The following is a 17217-nucleotide window of genomic DNA, read 5'->3' as shown; positions in this document are numbered from 1 at the left end:
GTCGGTATTTGCTCGGCGCCCGCCCCTTCCGGGATTATTTACTTACTTATCCTCTCCCTCTCCCTCTCCAACCCATCTTTGGAGGAACCATTTCCTTCCCGTGCTCAGTCTCCTGAAAACGCTGGCTCCAGGCATTGCCATGTGACCCAGACCTGGCTAAATGATTGGTCCAGGGATGGGCCAATGAAAATCAGCCCTGGGATTTTGCTGAGACCATTGAGAAAGACATCTGCCTTCTCTCCAGGAAGGAAGCCTGGGGTTGCTGGAGGCAGAAGAATAGCGCTTAGGGTCCTGATGACAAATTTCAGTTCCTGGATCCAACCCTGCCTGAAACCTCACCTAACTCAGGACTTTCAAAAGCCCATTTGAGCTGCATTTCTTTCAGCTGCAAGTGGAAGAATCCCCAAAGATGCACAGGTGTTTCTCAAGGGCTGGCAGGGTGACATGCACCAGCTCTCAGCTGCACCGACAGGAGGCGGCACCGACAGGGGTTCTAAGCCAGGCGCACACGCCCACACAAAGGCAGGAGGGCCAGCGAGACCTGGAAGGGACGCCTACTTTGAATGGATTGCCCTGGGAGGAGAGGGGACTGGATCAAGTTGCCGTCACTCTTTCAAGGAACGATAAAGACGTGCAGCCCTATCCCCACGAGGAGACAGTCACTCCCGGATGTGAGAGGCTGGGCCAGCGCCGTCCCACCTCTCCTGCATCTGCCGCTCACAGGTGGCCTCTTGGGCACAGCGGGGTCTGCCAAGACTCTGAGAGGCAGGGCTGGCCAAGGTCAAGGGCCCGGGGATCACACCAGCCTTGGAAAGACGCAGGGATGGGCCCAGGTGGCCAAGAGTGAAACAGCACAGCTGTGCTCAGAAGCTGCTTGGTCCCAGGTCCGTCCCTGGAGGATGGGAGCCATGCTGTGGGACGGACATGTGTGACATCAGGTGCTCCACGTCAGCGTCCACCCGCTGCCCCCAGTGCGCAACGACGCAGAGACGCGTCACTGCAGAAGAGGAGCTGGGGGGCCGGGGCCCCTCAAGTGTCTCAGTCAATTCTGCCTCTTCTCTGTGAACCAGGGAAAGGCCACTTCTCCCGGCCCAGCAGGCGCGGGGACAGGGAAGAGGCAGGTAGAGACAGGAAGGGAAGGGGTGCCTGGGCCACCCCCGCCGTGCACAGGAGATCCCTCTGATCGGTCACCACAAGATCAAGTGCGTTTGCTCACTTACGCGCTCAACAAACTCTGACTAAGGTTAAACGGCAGCAGAGGTAACAGTTAAGAGCGCACTTGCTGAGCGCTTCGCAGGGCAGTCCGCTTGCTGGGAAGCTCCCCAAGTTATGGGTCGGGAAATCGAAGCCCAGAGAAGTTAAGTCATTCCTGAAAGAGCACACATCGCATACGGGGTTGAACAGGGATCTGAACCGCACAGTGGGATGCAGGGCCTGGCCTCTCGCTGCCTCCCTGCAGCCCGGCCTCTCTCTGCTGCTCCTCCCATGGTATGGACATCGGGTTTCCATGCTGCGAAGGGGGCCGTGGGTTTCTCAGGGAGGTCCAAGAAGGCATCACAGAGGAGGCGCAGGGGAAGCCCAGCCTTGAGGGTGGGAGGGAGGCTGCAGGCAGGGAAGAGGAAGAGAGGGCAAGGCAGAGGAGGAACCAGCTCAGGAAGCTGGGGCGCGGCACCGCAGATGGATGGAGAATCAGGGACTGCCGCGAGTTGAGGGTGGTGGTCTCCGGGGCCTGGGGAGGAGGAGGGTAGAGGAGTTGGCTGGGGCTGAAGGGCAGGCTAAGGAGTGGGGCTCTGTGGGCAGCGGAGCCACGCAAGGGCTTTTGGACGGGATGGTCAGCACGAGTACCTGGCTGCTCTCCAAGGAGGCACTGGGTGGGGAAGACTGGAGGCAGGGAGGCCAGGGTGGAGGCTCAGGGGCTCAGAGGAGAGGCCAGACTTCAGTGGTGACCCACAAGGTCTCCCCTCTGATCTCACCTGCTCCTACTTCCTGCTGCTTCAGGACCCCAACCACAACAGCCAGCCGCTGGGGTGTGCCAGATGGCCCCAGGCCTGCACCAGGCCCTCCCACGTGCTGCTCAGAACACCCCCAGTGCCCTCGTGTCCTTCTCCCTCCCTCCCCACAGGCCTCTGCTTAATTGGGACCTTCTGGGTGGGGCCTTTCCTGAGCACCTGGCCAACCCCTGCCTAAGCGCTGTCCCTATCCTGCAGCCCTTTCCCCAGAGTGACCCCCAAATATATGGATTAAGGCCGGGTGTGGTGGCCATGCCTGTAATCCCAGCAGCCCGGGAGGCTGAGGCAGGAGGATCATGAGTTCGAAGCCAGACTCAACCACTTGGCTCAGTGAGACCCTGTCTCTAAATAAAATATAAAAAAGGGCTGGGGATGTGGCTCAGTGGCTGAGTGCCCCTGGGTCAATCCCCAGTGCCCAAAAAAAATGATTTGATCTTGTCATTCCATCCAGAAATAGTTTAGTACGTGTCTGAAAAATAAAGTTACAACACTCCATCACACACGCACACCTAAAAGGCAGCATTAACTCCTCAGTGACGTCACTGCCAGGGAGCCTCCACCTGCCCCAGAGGCTGCCTGGCCTCTGGCTGGCTGCGGGTGGCGGCCCTGGTGTCCGGATCTGCCCGTGTGGAAGCCCCTGCTCTCCCGTCCTTGTTCTCGGCCGTGCCCCGCTCCCAGCCAGGGCTCGGCATGCAGTTGGAGCACAATAAGTCTCACTGAACGGATGGACACACCAGTCACGAGGACAGCGGCTGGCGACCGACTCTGGGCGTTTGTTACCGTTACCCGTGGCAAGCGCCTCCTCACGGGTCGGGGCTGCAATCAGGTCCACGTGACAGAGGAGCCACTCGGCCCAAGACCATGGCACGGGCCGGGCCTGTGTGGCCACTGCGGAGACCGGGGGCTGTGGGTCCCCAGGGCCGCCTGTCCACCTCACACGTATCCCAAGCCCAGCCTCCTTTCCCGCCTCCACCCCGCTCCAGGCTGTCGTCCTCCCCAGCCGGGAACACTGCACCCCCTCCTGCCTCGCGGGCCCTCCGCGCAGCGCCCAGCAGAGACGACCCATCCCCAAATCCAGCGGCCCCGTGGAGGGACCAGACGCGCTCTGCAGCCAGAGCACGGCAGGGCCGCTGGCCATGTCTCAGTGAGAGCAGGGTCGGCCCAGGGACCCGCCCGCGTCAGCTGGGGCTTTCTCTGTCTTCCTGGGGACGACGTCGCTCGCTCACCCTCAGCAGTGCTGGGGTCCTACTCTCCCAGGCACTGAGGATGCAGGGGGGAAGGAAGCGGCGAAGACCCTCCCTCGAGGCTTACGTCCAGGTGTGTGTGCGGAGGGGGTCTCGCCACGATGTACGCAGTGTCAGATGAGGACAAACAGCAGGTGGGGGAGTGGACAGGGCAGGGGGCTCCTTCACGTGGAGGGCTCCCTGAGGAGATGGCATTTGGGCTGAGACGTGATTGATGGGGGAGTGTGTGTTGCAACTTCTATGGGAAAACAGTCCCAGGCAAAATGGACAGCCTGTGCAAAGGCCCTGAGGCAGGAGGTGCCGGGCATGTCTGAGCCACATTGAGGAGACCAGCAATCAGGTCCACGTGACAGAGGAGGAACAAAGTGAAGGAGTGGGAGACTGGAGGGAAGGAGGCTGGGGAGATTCAGGGAGAGTGGGGAGATGCCGGGTCACGGGCCCTGGAGGTGCGGGGGGTTTTGAGCAGGGCGTGAGCTGCTGGGTGGAGGACAGCTGGGCAGGTGGGGGCGGCCTCTGCTGGTTCAGGCATCAGAGGGGGGCGGGGCAGCAGTGTGGGGTGAGAACAGCCACATTCTGGACTCCTGCCACCCACATGCTTCACTCTCTGCTTGTATCCCACCAAGCCTTCGCAGGTGGGAGGGGACAGTGGGGTCAGACTGGGTGTGTCAGTGGCTGTCTGTTATCCCACCAGCGATGACCACAGCAGCTGGCTCGGCCGGCCCCTCCCTGCCTATCCAGCACTGTGTACAGGGTTCCACACTGAGCCAGCACCCTGATCCCCACCCTCCAGTCGTCCTCCCAGGCCCTCCTTGTGCCTCAGACTCAGCCAGCGCAACAAATGGCACTGGGAGGACGAAGCCAGGTGCACAGGACGAAGCCAGCACCCCGCACAGCCATGCGGGCCCGTCAGGAAGACCCGAAACTGCAAGACCCTTGGAGGAAAGTGGGGGGTCGGGGGAAGCTCCGAAACAGGGGCTTGGCAATGATCGCTTGGCACGGGCGTCAAGAGAAGAAAAGTAGGTGAACTGCACCCATCAGATTGAGTACGGAGGTGTGAGGCCCCAGCGCCGTCCCCAGCACTGGAGAGAAGGACAAATCAAAAACTGCCGTGTGTCAAGGCCACAACCAACAGCCAGAAACAACCTGCAGGACAGCAGGCAATAACTGCAGACCACACACGTGCCTGGACATTGACAAGTCGGACACGCGATCTCAGGGACACCAGACATGGCTTCAGATCATGTGGCTTCAGAGACCTGGTTCCTTGTCTATGAAGAACTCAGCACCCGGAACTCAACAGCAGCAAGACAACTCAGCACCCGGAACTCAACAGCAGCAAGACAAATCAGCACCCATATAAGGTCACCCCCACCCTTAGGTGTCGACATGGCGCTGGCTGAGCTTCTCTTCCTGATTTTACTCCTCATAACTTCTTCCCCCGGCGTGAACTCGCACCCAATTGGTGCTTGACACCCCGCCCAGACCCCTAGCAACACGGCTCACCCAATCAACCATCGCCCTGCCCCCCAGCAACAAGGCTCACCCAATCAACTCTCACCCCGTTTCATGCCCCAACCAATCGGCCTCTTCCTGGCCCTATATAAGTGTGTGCATTTTTAATATAAAACGGAACTTCTCCGGTGATTCGCTTTGGACTGTGGCTTCGTGCGCTTCTTTTAACCAGAACTCAACAGCAGCAAAACAACTCAGCACCCAACTCTGACCATGAGCAAAGGACTCGAGTAGTTGCTTCTCCAAAGAAGACGTGCAAACAACCAACGGGCCGTGCAGATTCCTCACTAATCATGGGGGGTTTTCGAACTCAAACCACAGGGAGACGGCTCCCCGAGTCCAGTAGGATGGCAGCTGGGAGAAAACAGACCAGAGAGCAGCAGGTATGGACGAGGCTGTAGAGATGCTGGAGCCGTGTCCACTGCTGCAGGGACAGCTCGGTGGTCCTCAGAGAACAGACACAATTAATGACGGGATCACCTGTGCCCCTCTGGTGTTCGGAAGCGTGGACTCCAAGAGCCCTCTGGGCCCACGTCCCAGGAGCACCAGCCACACTGCCAGAAGATGGAAGCCAACAAGGGTCCCTGGTGGCCACAAAGACCAACAAAACGTGGGGCGTGCACACAGTAGGAGATCATTCAGTCCTCAAAGGCAGAGAGACCCTGACACGTGCCGCCGTGGGAAGAACCTCGAGGACGTAGCGCGGAGTTAAATAAGCCACCCAGGAACAGAGTCAAGGGACTCGAGGGGCAGGAAGCAGGCCAGGCGGCAGGGCTGGTGCTGGGGCAGCCGTGGTCTCACAACAGGGGCTTCGATTTTGCAAGAGGAAAGGTTCTGGACATGGGTGACCAGGCCTCACTGGACACTTGGGGCGGTTAAGACAGTAAATTCCGTGCTGTTGTATTTTGCCACAATAGTTTGGAAATCACCGAGGGGCCGTGTTTGGGTTAGGGTCTGGGCAGGGGTGTTTCTCAAGGCCCAGGTGACCCCAGTGTGCAGCTGGGGAGGAGGCGCCCCACTGGTATCCCCCTCCCCACCCTCCAGGGTTGAGGGGCCCTGGACACTCAAACAGCCAAGGGGTGGAACAGGCTGCGTGGCAGCTCCTGAGAGTAGGGCTCACGTGACATTATGTCTTCTTTGTTCTTATCTAACCAGTGGGAAAATCTAAGAATGGGCACCCTGGATATGGGCATCCTGGCACCCATCCAGTGCCCCCACGTGGGAGCCAGGTGCTGCTCCTGTCCTGAGCCCGCCTGGTCATGCCCACCACCTTCAGAGGCACTGGGATCATGAGCAGCCCACCCGGGGAGCAGGGAGGACCCACCTGTCTCTATCATCTGTTAAACAGACTTAATGCTCACCCCGTGTCTCCAACCGCCCCACCTGGTGGTCTTGACCCGGAGCCAGCAACACTCCCACGTGAGGTGGGGACACTGACAAATCTCTCACCTCTCCCACTTCCCCACGTGAGGCGGGGATGCCAGGCTGCATCCCGGAGGTCACATCTCATTTCCTGAAGGTCACGGCACAGCCCAGAGATCAAACTCAGGGCGTCCTGGGGGGCCCGGCCGGACGCCTGCTCGCTGCGTGGCCCAGGTCCACTCTGCAGTTCCCCAAGCCTCAGTTTCCACAGCTGCGCGATGAAGGCCATGCCCCCTCCCCACCAGGGCGACTTAGGGAGTCAGGTTCAAAGGGACATCGAACACCGTCCGTACGGTGCCAGGCGCAGGGTCCGCACCCAGAGCCGAGCGGTCGCAGCATCTGCTGATGAGGAGAGGAGGCTGGCCTGGCCAGCCAGCCCCGGAACTTCTGCCTTTAAGGCCATCCCCGAGAGCGGGCCATTGGCCAGTTCTCCAGAACCAGAACCTAAGACAAGGACCTGAGTAGGTTCCGTGGGAAGTGATCCCGAAAACCTTGGTAGGAGAGTGGGGCGGGAAGGGTAAGAGGGTGCGTTACCAAGTGCACAACTGCTGGGCAGCCGGAACCTAATCCTGCGGGGAGACCGGGGACAGCCATGGGGTGGGGAGCTGGGGCCCTCACTCACCCTGTCCCGTCAGTCAGGAGCTCCCTGCCTGCCTGGACCACAGCGTCCAGAGAAAAGCTCTAGGCTTGCAATAAGCATGTGTCATTTTATAAGACTAATTATTTTTTGAAAAGGAGCTTATTTATCTTGCAGGATTGTCAGGAGGATTAAATGAAATGAGAATTAAAAAAAGAAAAAACAACCACCTCACAGTCACCGAGGGCTTCCCCACGCCCGGCCCTCTTTTCGGGGCTTTGTGGGCATTAAGGCCTTTAATTCTGGTGGGGATTCGACAAGCAGGCACAGTCACTGCCTGAAGGGACCGAGCACAGAGAACAGCGACAGTCTGCCCCAGCCACGCGGTCAGTGAGCGGAAGAGCCGACCCAAGCCGGGGCCGTCCAGCTCTGGGCTCGGGGCTCCTGTGCGGGGTGCTGCATGCAAAGTACACCACGTGCTGGGTATAGAGTCGGTGCCTAATGCATGCTGGGGCTCGTCCAGGTCATTGGGCCCTGGCACAGCTGCCTGGCTGCACTTTGAGCTTCCTGAGCGTTCTCACATTCCCCAGCCTGCTGCAGCTTTTCCAAGCTCTTCAGAGGCCAGTGGCCGATTCAGAGCACAGCCCAGCGCATGGGAACGAGACCCCTCAGCCTCCGTGGGGTGGTAGCAGGGGGTCAGAAGGGCCTGGAATGGTCTCTGACCTTTCACTGATTTGCCATGTGACCCGGGTAGGTCACAGAAGCATCTGGGGCCTCTGAACTTCCTTTTATCAAGCGAGACACTGCCTTTGTGGAGCGTGGCCTCGAAACCTTCCACAGGCCACCTGGAGGGCAGGTGTGTTATCACACTCGTTTACGCTTCAGCGACTGGCCAGCGTTCTGAATCTCTGCCAGGTCCCCCTGGAGTCAAACAGCCATCTGGGACGTGCCAGGCGCCAGCAAGAGCCTCAACTGGATGACTCAAGAGCCGAGGGGTCCCCTCATTTTTCTCGGGGGATAATGCATGAATCCCCCAGCTCAGGTCGAGGAAGCCGCAACCTTACAAGAGGCAGGAAATCCCGAAGGACTGTGGGACAGCACTGTAACGGGGCACATTGGGCTGGAGAGAGGAATTCGGAAGTCACACTTAGAGTCCCCATCACAGCTCACTGAATGCTTCCGGCATGCCAGGCACTGGGCCAGGCTCTTTATGTGGATTTTTTTTCTCCAAATGGTCCATGGCTGCCTCTATCTAATTCCCATTTCATGGTTAGGAAACTGAGACTCAGAGAAGGAGAGGAACTGGCCCAAAGTCACATTCCTGGGAGGAGGAGAAACGAACCCACACCTGCAGTCCTCCAGAGCCACGTAGGACCACCTTTGAATATAACAAGAGCAATTCGAACCTGGGAGGCGCTCTCTATTTGCAAATTGCATCCATGTCTGAAATCTTATTGAATTGTCCACACAGACCCAGGCCGTGGCAGTGGCTCAGGGGATGAGCTCAGAGAGCTTAAATGACCTGTCCCAGTTTTCAGGATTCAGAAGCACAGAATGGGAACCAGATGAACTTGGACAACACCCGGCTGTGCTGCTCACACTCTTTGATAAATATTTACCGAAGGCTGAGCTGTGTGAGCTCAGGCGAGTGGCTGCACCTCTCAGAGCCTGCGTTTCCTCTTCCGCAGAAGGGTCTTGATATCACTCATCAAACCCCTTCCCTCCCTTGTCTGGAGACTTGCTTTCCCAGGTTCCCTACAGCTGAAGCGTGAGCATGCGACCTGACCCTGGTCAAGAGGATTGTCACAAAAGTCTGCTAGGATGTTCCAGGGAAAGACTTTCCTCCAAGGAAAAAAAGTGGAGAGAATGCCCCTCTTCCTGGGTAGGACGTCGCTGGGTCCACATTTGAGGAGCAGAACTGGCAGCTATCTTGTGAGGTGAGGCTTCGAGTCACTTGCAGGGGTTGGAGGAGTGGAGAGAATCCAGAACCCCATGGCTTCATCAGGCCAACAATTCCACTCCAAACCAGCAACCTTGGAACTGCGGGACACAGCTGACACCTCTCTCTCTCCCGTTGAAGCTGCCTGGACTTTTCCATTCTGTTACCTACAGCTCAAAGCAGCCCTGGGGGGCACACCACCTAATCAGAATGTTGGCAGGATTTCAGTGAGACACCACGTATCGAGTCCCACTGATCAGAGCCTGGCACGCCAAACAGAAGCTCCTCTAGAAATCAGAAATAGTGCCTCAGACTCACCCTGAGAGTGTTCCAGGGAAGGCAGACACCACGGCCTGTCAAATCGGTGCCCCTCGCTCCTACTAAGAAAAGTCTATGAGTTTTCCCAGAAAGGCGAAATCCAGTGGCAGCTCCGGCTGCTATGGGGACACCCAGTGGGGCTAACCCCACCCTCCAAGCAGGAATCAGTCAACTGCCTTTTGCCTAATGGGTTTTGATCTTCTGCTCCCCTGACAGCAGCTGAGGGCCTGTGCTTTGGTTCGTCTCTGAGATGCCAGAGCATCCCATCAATTATTAACGTGGCGGCTCAGCCTGCCTGGTCCTGCTGTCAGAAGGAAGGGTTTGGAGCAGCCCAGCCCACCGGCCTAGATAAAGGACGGCTCCCTCTCATCTCTAACGGCACCACCTACTCTGCCAGGTGCTGAGCTAAATCTTGACAGATGTGATTTCATGACGGCGACGAGGAGGGCCTTTTATCTCCGCTTTACAGGTGGGAGGTGGGGCTGGGAGGGTGGAGAAATCCCCCAAGGTCAGAGGCTGGGGAGATGGCAGAGCGGGGCCTAGAGAGCTGGTCTGTCCCTGTCCTTAAACACGGAAGGTGTGGCCACATGTGCCCCTCACACCACCTGGAAATGACGCCCTCCCCCGGTCGTCTCCATTGTGGCCTCTGAGAAAGGCCACTGTCCTCCTTGTTCGGACGAGCAGGGTGTCCAAGCTGGGGGCTGAGTCAGGCCAGAGGCAGATGCCTGCGGAGGCCAAAGTCACAGAGGCCTGACTCGCAGGCGGGCGGTGAAGAAGCAAGCGGTTCCCAAACCTGAGAGGGTAGCTAAGGGCTCGCTTCATTCATTCATTCCACACGGAGCTATTTGGAGCACCTCTGTGCCGGGCACCGTGAGGCAGGTTAGGGACAAAGCAGGGCATAGAATTCACAGCGCTCAGTTCTCGTGGGTGTGAAACAGAAACACGAGGGAGCAAATGTGATTTCAAATGGTGCATAAGGGCCCATATCCGAGTGAGCGGAGGGGGCCTCGGGACACAGGAGTCAAGAAAGGCCTTCTGTGGATCCCCACTCAAAGGGGGAATGAGGAGCAGCAGCTGGCTGTGGAACAATCTGGGGCAGTGCATCACAGGCAGCAGGAACCTCAGTGCAAAGGCCCTGAGGTAGGATAAACCCTGGCCTGGGTGGGAACTGCAAGGAGGTCAGTGGGGCCGGAATTGAATGGACTAGAGGAGAAGGGAAAACATAAGGTCAAGAAAGGTCCTCAGAACCAGATTCTATAGGACCTTGTAAGCCATGACAGAATCTAAATTTTACTCTGAATGTGATGGGAAACCTCGGGAGGATTTTAACTAGATGAATAATGTGATCCAATTTACATTTTGAAAAGTTCACTTTGGCGGCTGTGCGGGGAATGGATTGCAGGGAGCAAAAGTGGAAGTAGGGAAACTGGGGAGGAGGCTGAGGTACTTAATCTCATGGGAGGAACAGGGTGTTCAAATGACATTTGGGTTTAAATTTCAGGGTATTCCCATTTGCCTGCTGTGTGACCTTAGGTGAGTTACTTCACCTTTCTGAGCCCTCTACGTGTTAGGTATTTATTTGCTCAATGGCAGTCAGGATTCTATACTAGAGACAATGGGCCTGCCGCCTCCCCATCTCAGCACTGGCTGCAGAAAATCCTAGACAGTCCATCTGCCAGGAATGGGAGCTGACAGCCCAGTCTGGGATCATGGAGAGGTCACGAAGCGGTCCCAGTGAGCGGATTAACCCAAGGGAGAGGAGAGGCTGTTTGTACCCAAATGGCGCCTCTTGAAGCCAGGGCGCCTGGGCCCTGCCGCCAGATGGCAACCACAGCACGCCCTTTGCCTGCTCCCTCGCAGGAGGGAGGGTACCCCACTTCCTGCCCCTTGATCTCACGTCTTGGGACAGCACGGGGCGGAGGGAGTGGCGAGTTTGCACCTACATGGGATGCGCAGTGGGGGAGGCTGTGTCAGGCCTGGAAATAGCAAAGTAAGTCTGTGGATCCTAAGCCGGTTAGGGGCGGATGCCTCTTCTTAAGAGGGAGGCTTTCTGGACACGAAACCTGGGGGCAGGCTTATGGCCAGAGGCCGCCCACGGCTTCCGGGAGGAAACCAGGTCCAGGAACCTCCATGTCCTTTTTAGGGTCCACGGGCAAGGCCAACACACACGTGGGCTCCTCCTTCTTTCCCATGCGCTGCCCTCTCCTACACCTTCTCCCGGGGCAGCTAGATCTGGGCAAAGGACCCACAGAGGCCCCTTCGGACCCGGGGCCAGGATGAGAGGCCAGGCATGGATGGACAGTCCCCTAGCTGATACATCAAGCTGGACGTGAGGCCGTCCCCTCCCCATTTCCTGCCATGCATCTGTCCTCCTGCCCCCATCCTCTTGAGGCCCTGCGGAGTGAATTCCCTTCTCCAGGTCTTTCTCAACTCCATGTTGCTGGATTTCAGCATCAACATCTCTCTCTTTTCTGGGCCCCCTTAGAGCCGTGAACACACTGAGTTATCATTCGTTACTGACGCCCAGCACACCGCCACATGAGGACAGATCCCAACGCTCCAGTTGCCCTGAATCCCACCAGCCACACTCAGAAGAGCTGACCACAGCCAGTCTCCGCCTGGCCTGCCCCGGCCCCGCCCCCCTCCCCTGCGACCTCTGCCTTCACCCAGCTGCCCACCGTTGGAGATCAAACTGAATCCTGCCCCTCTTCCTCTTTCTCTCCAATTTTGAAATTTCCATCCTCCTCCAACAGCCAAAGCATCTTTACAAGCTGCACCAAACCACTCTTGGAAGAAACTCACCAAATAAATAAACGAGGAAATAGCCAGGCCGCCCTCACCCACAAGCACCCGGGCCAGCTTCGTGCATGGTGTCTAACCACCCACCTGGAGGGCCCCTTTGCTGCATTTTCCCTAATTCTGTTCAAACTACCCGATAGAACCTTTGCATCCTCTAGCACACCTGGAAGCTGCTTTTATTTCTTCCTGGGGCAGGTGGAGGTGTTAAAATCACAGAGCCACCCACTCCAGCCTGGGTTTGGGACTCCACAGAACCAGACCCAACTCTGCGCCATCCCAACAAAGCTCCATTTCCTTCCATTCTCTTGTTTTCTGGCCGCAGCTTTTTATAAGTCCCTATAAATCATTTTCTCCAACAAAGTGGGCCAAGGAAGCATGCGGGGAAAAATCAAAGGATAGGCGACAGATGCCACTCAGGGAGTGAGGGTGTTGGTCCTCACCTCTCTTCCTGGGATTCATCTTGGGAAATGAAGCCGGAGCCCCCAGTCATGGCGCCCAACCTGGGGACACAGACTGGGCCACCGCTCCCCCAGGCCCAGCCCGGACTCACCTTGGCCGCCACGGAGGAGTTGGGCTTCTCCAGCAGGTCCCAGAGCTTCTTCCTCTTCTCGGCGCAGCACGTGTTGTCGAACTCCTCGCCCTCCCGCTCCCGCAGGGTCTCGGCCTCGCGCTTGAGCTCCTCGTTCATCTGCTCCTTCTTCTGGTGGTAGCGGGCCTGGCAGCAGGACTCCAGGTAGATCTCGTCGATGCCCCAGTAGTCCAGCTCTTGGCTGAAGCTCAACGCGCACATCTCCTCCATCATGTGCAGCCGCCCCGTGCGGTAGAAGTTGAGGATGGAGGTGAAGGCGCCCGGGTGGCGGTCAAAGAAGTACTCGTTGTCGTCAAGGCTGTAGTCGTCGCACACCTCCAGCAGCGAGTCGTGCGTGTTGCAGTCGCGGAGCTTGCCCAGCCGCGTGCGGGGCAGGCGGTCCAGAGTGCGCCAGAGCACCTCGTGCGCCAGGCCCCCGACGTTGAGGCGGACGCGCCGCGAGCACGCCTTGCTCCGCACGATCTCCATGGGCTCCGGCGGCAGCGAGCTGGTGGAGCGGGAGCCATGCTTCGTCATGCCCGCCGGCATCGCTGGTCCGGCCGCCCCCGCCCCCCCTGCCCCCCCAGGCCGCTGTCACTTGACGGCAAGGCCCTCTGCCGCGGGGGAGGGGGGCAGGGAGCGCTGCGGGCTGCTGGGCTGCGGGGGTTCGCGCGGGCGTGCGTCACGGCCGCCTTCTCACCTCCATCCCGACGGCTGCAAGGCAGAAATCGAAAGCGGACTCGGGTCAGCAAACCCGGCGCTGGGCATGGCTCCTCCCCGCCTTTCCACTAGGGTCCCCGCGGGCCTTGACCTTCGCGGCATTTAAGCGGCTCAGGGGTAGGACGTCTGGACGCTGTCCCTCCCGCGGGTGCTGAAGTCCGCCCCACCCCACGGACGGAGGGAGGGGCCGCCCTTGGGGCGGGGAGAGGGCCCCAAGAGGAGCCCCCGAGCCGGGAAGCCCCACCCCGGGCTTCTGCCGCCCTGGAGCGACCTAGCCACTCGGGGCGCTGTCCGCCCCGTCGAGTGCTGAAACTGCCTTCCCTGTGGGTCTCGTGGTTGAGTCCCGAACCTGGCCCCGCGATGTGGAGGGAGGGGAACGCTTGGAAAACTTTCTTCCTTCCTTCCTTTTGAAAATGACTTCTCATCTAACACCTATCCTTTGCTCGAGATAATCAGGATGGAGGGGGCAGGGGAATGGCAGTGGGTTTGCTTTTTCTGAATCTTTAAAGATCTGGGAGAGATTCTGGGGACTTCCAGATGCCCACCTGTCAGAGGTCACCATGGACGGCGTGTTCACCAGTCCCTCTGCTCCGGAGCGACCCCTCTCCATAAATCACCGGGGCACTTCCTGAGGTCGCTCCGGGGGCAAGGTGGGCCCGGAAGAGGCAAAGCCAAACCCCTCGCGGATCCCGCCCCTCCCTCTGCGCCCCCTACCCCACGGCAGGAGGGGCACGCAGAGCGCTCGGGATCCGCCTGCTCCGTCCTCCCCTCGCTCCCTCTCCTCCTCCCTCTCCTCCTCCCTCTCCTCCTCCTCCTCCTCCTCCTCCTCCTCCTCCTCCTCCTCCTCCTCCTCCTCCTCGTTCCTCTCCTGCGATGGCTTTTTATAACTCCGGGTTCTGCGCCTTTACCCGGGCTTGGAAGGGAAGGGGTGGGGGAGGTGGGAGGCGGGGAAACGAGCTGAATTTTCTGGCCTTTCAAAACGTGCCCTCCTTCCGCCGCGCACTGGTGATTTCGGGGGGTTCCCCTGAGCACACGCCCTCACCCCTCGCCCCGAATGGGGACGGCGCGTCGCCTCAGGCCCCAGCCCTCGCCCGCCCCCCGCCCCCAGCCCGGAGCCGCGGAGCCCCGGCAGACCCGCAGGCCGAGCCGCGGCGGGCGAGCCCCCCGCCCGTGTCCCCCGCCCCCGCGCGGCCCGCGCGCCCCAACACTCACCCCCAGGGCGGCCGCCTTCCGGGGCCAGGGGCCGCGCATCGTCCCGGCCGCCCGGGCGCCCCCGCCCGCGGGCAGCGGCGGTCCCGGGGCCGGGCTGGGCCCGGCCTACCCTGGCCGGGCAGGCGACGCGCCGGGGCTGCAGGCGCCGCGGAGCCGGGCGCGCTCTCCGAGGCAGGGGGCGCGGGCGGGCGCGGGGCGCGCGGCGGGCAGGACGGCGATCGGGCGGCGCCTCCTCCACCTCCCGCTCCTCTTGCTCGCCGGCGGCGGCGGCGGCTGCCTGGGCGAGATCAACAAGTCTGGCTGAGCTTGGGCTCCGCGCTCGCTGCGATTCTGTCCCGCACTTCGGAGCGCCGGGAGTCGGCACCGAGGCGGGACGGCGCCACCTGCGGGTCGGAAGCGCGCACGCCGCTTAACTCCTCCCTGCCCGGGCCGCCTGCCCGCGAGGCCGGGGGCGGGCCGGGGACTTGGGCCCCGCAGAGTCCCCGGGCCATCCTGCCCTTCCCACCCCGCTACCTCCACAGCCTGTCTGGGGATCCCGCCTTCCCTCGCCCAGCCATTGCAAGGGCTGAGCGCCTACTGTGTGCAAGGCACTAATAGGCGTCTGAGATACAGTTGTGAGCCAAACACAAACATCCGGCCCTTGCGGAGCTGCCTGGAGACAGACTCTAAACAAAAAGTGAATGAATATGTCAGTCAGGGGCAAGGTCCCGGGGAGACGGAGCCAGGAGAAGGCTGGAGAGGAGTGGGGAGGGCGATGGCAATTTTAAATAGCCCATGCTTTAGCCAGCTTGCGTTCTAGATTATAAAGATCTAATTCTAGGAGGGGATTTAGATTCTTGTAGCCAAAGGTGGACAATGAACACACACATCAACGCGGAGCATGGCAGTTGGTGGGAACCACAGAGAAGAAACATAAAGCGAGCTAGAGAGTGCCAGCCAGCAGGTTCCCCCACGGTGATTCATTCCTTCGGGTTCTGAGGTGGACAACTGGTTCTTGGGAGCTCCAGGCATGCCAGGCTCTGTGAAGGGGGCATCTTCCCCTGGCAGAGTTCTGTCCAGCGGGGATAGAATCCACCAAACGACCTTAAACATGGCTACACCAGAGGCTGTGCCTGGAGAGGGCCAGGCTCTGCAGCTGCCCCAGTAGGGCCAGTGCTGGTTTATCCCTTCACGCACATATTTGCTGTCTGATATGGATGCTGCGGACACATCAGTGACACCCTGCCCTGGCAGAGACGCCTGCCCCAACGTCAGACCCTTCCTCTGGCCCTCCTCCTCCTCCTTTCTCCATGCAGTGTGGCGTGTGACTCGTGTTTGTTCAGCCTGTCCACTTCCCGTCACTTCTGTCGCCTCCTTCCTTGTCCCAGGCACCGTCATCTCTTCTCCCTGCATTTTTCCCTCTCACTCTTCCTGCCTTTGCCTCCCGCATTGCATGCTGGCCACGGCCCCCCAAAAGATCTGACATTTCAAACCCTGAATCCTGTCTGTCTGCTGGAAGCCTCCCCAGGATTTCCTCTGGCTCTAGACTGAATCCTAAACCTCTGAGCTGATGCTCTGACCCAGCCCGGCCCTCCCCTCCGCTGGGGGACCTGTGGGGGAAGACAGGTAGTTGAAAGCAATTGGAGGAGGACAGGCGCTGGAGAGAGAGGAAGGGACTGGCCCTGCGGAGGGTGAGAGAGGACAGCTCTGGGCAGTGGGATGCGGGGGGGGGGGGGAGCGAATTGAAGATGCAGCAAGACAGCAGAGTGGCTGGGACAGAGGGAGCAGGCAGGGTCTCCACCGGGGCTCTGAGGGCCCATGTGGACCCTGAGCCAGGTAGATGGGAGCAGAAAGAGACTTAGCTTAGACTGGGGAGAGCCCTAGAGAGCAGCTAGGGGGCAGGGGCAGGAGTGGGTGCCAGGGACGAGGCTGCTGGAGCTGTCCAAGTGCCAGCTTGTGCAGGGCGGTGGCTGCGGAGGTGTGGAGATTGGCCGACTTAATGTATCTCAGAGGTGGCGCTCCCCGCATGGCAGGCAAGGGACAGAGCTGTCAGCGCCCCCTGGCCTCAGGATGGCAATCCCAGGGCCAGGTGTGCCTCTCAACTGACCACTCCACTGAGCCAGACGGTTGAAGGTGACCCCCTCCCAGAGACCTGAGCGCTTCCACAGGAGGCTGCAGAGAACAAAGCCTCCCTGTCTAGAGAAAAAATTGACTTTGGAATGGTGAAATATCCAGGCGTTGCTACAGAATAGAGCCATCCAGACACCTAAAATGTCGGCCGGAAGCGCCTTCCTTCTCCACTCCTCGTAGCCAAGGAGTGGGAATGGAAGTTTGCTGGGCATGGACTACGCATAGCCCCTGGCTCTGGGCAGAGGAGGCTGCTCACAGATGAGGAAACCGAAGCTCAGAGAAGGCATCTGGACAGAGTCTCACTGACAATGTCTGGCACAGCTAGGAGAGAAATCTTGCTGTCCAACTCCAAAATTATTGGGCTGTATAAATACCAGCGCTGTCTCTGCAAAGTCCTTCAGCCGTCGATTCATGTATTGATTCATGGAATCATCCCAAACATTTCCTGAGCATCTACTATGTGCCTGGTGTGGGCATTGGTGCTGGGAATTGAGGGCAAAGAAACTTGGAGCTAAGCTCTTCTCTGGCGAAGCCAGGAGCAGGGCCTTAGCTATTGTTCTTTTCATTTCTTTTTTCCCTTTGGTCTCCCCTCCTCTCCCACCGCCGTCCCTACCCACCAGGCAACAGTTGTCCTGTGCGAGCCGCCGACGGTCGGTCTGTATGAGTAGCGTGTTTGTTATTTTTTTGTGCCGGTTTCAATGTATGGATCCAGTGTGTGCTATAGACCTTATTTTTCTCCAAGATCCGTCCGTGTTGCTGTGACTACCACCATCCTCTGCTCCCAACGG

The 17217-nt window shown here is 59.4% G+C and overlaps 1 protein-coding gene across 2 annotated transcripts in view; it reads right to left on the bottom strand.

The window, feature by feature from the left end:
* Kcnb1 (potassium voltage-gated channel subfamily B member 1) overlaps nucleotides 1–14601 on the bottom strand; it is an 85926-nt gene extending 71325 nt beyond the window's left edge. Inside the window, exons 1-3 of one of the 2 annotated variants that reach the window (XM_047538573.1) lie at nucleotides 13654–13752; nucleotides 13089–13102; nucleotides 12371–12896 (exon numbers count right to left, since the gene is read on the bottom strand). In XM_047538573.1, coding sequence (XP_047394529.1) covers nucleotides 12371–12877 — 507 coding nt within the window. In that variant the 5' untranslated portion in view covers nucleotides 12878–12896; nucleotides 13089–13102; nucleotides 13654–13752. Of the gene's footprint in view, nucleotides 1–12370; nucleotides 13103–13653; nucleotides 13753–14320 lie in introns of those variants that run through there. The other variant, XM_047538571.1, reaches the window with a different exon arrangement.
* Between the last annotated feature and the right edge of the window lie 2616 nt (nucleotides 14602–17217).

The sequence above is a fragment of the Sciurus carolinensis genome, chromosome 2 (genome assembly GCF_902686445.1).
Source record: "Sciurus carolinensis chromosome 2, mSciCar1.2, whole genome shotgun sequence".
NCBI lineage: Eukaryota > Metazoa > Chordata > Mammalia > Rodentia > Sciuridae > Sciurus > Sciurus carolinensis.
This window is presented reverse-complemented; position numbering and strand designations above follow the sequence as displayed.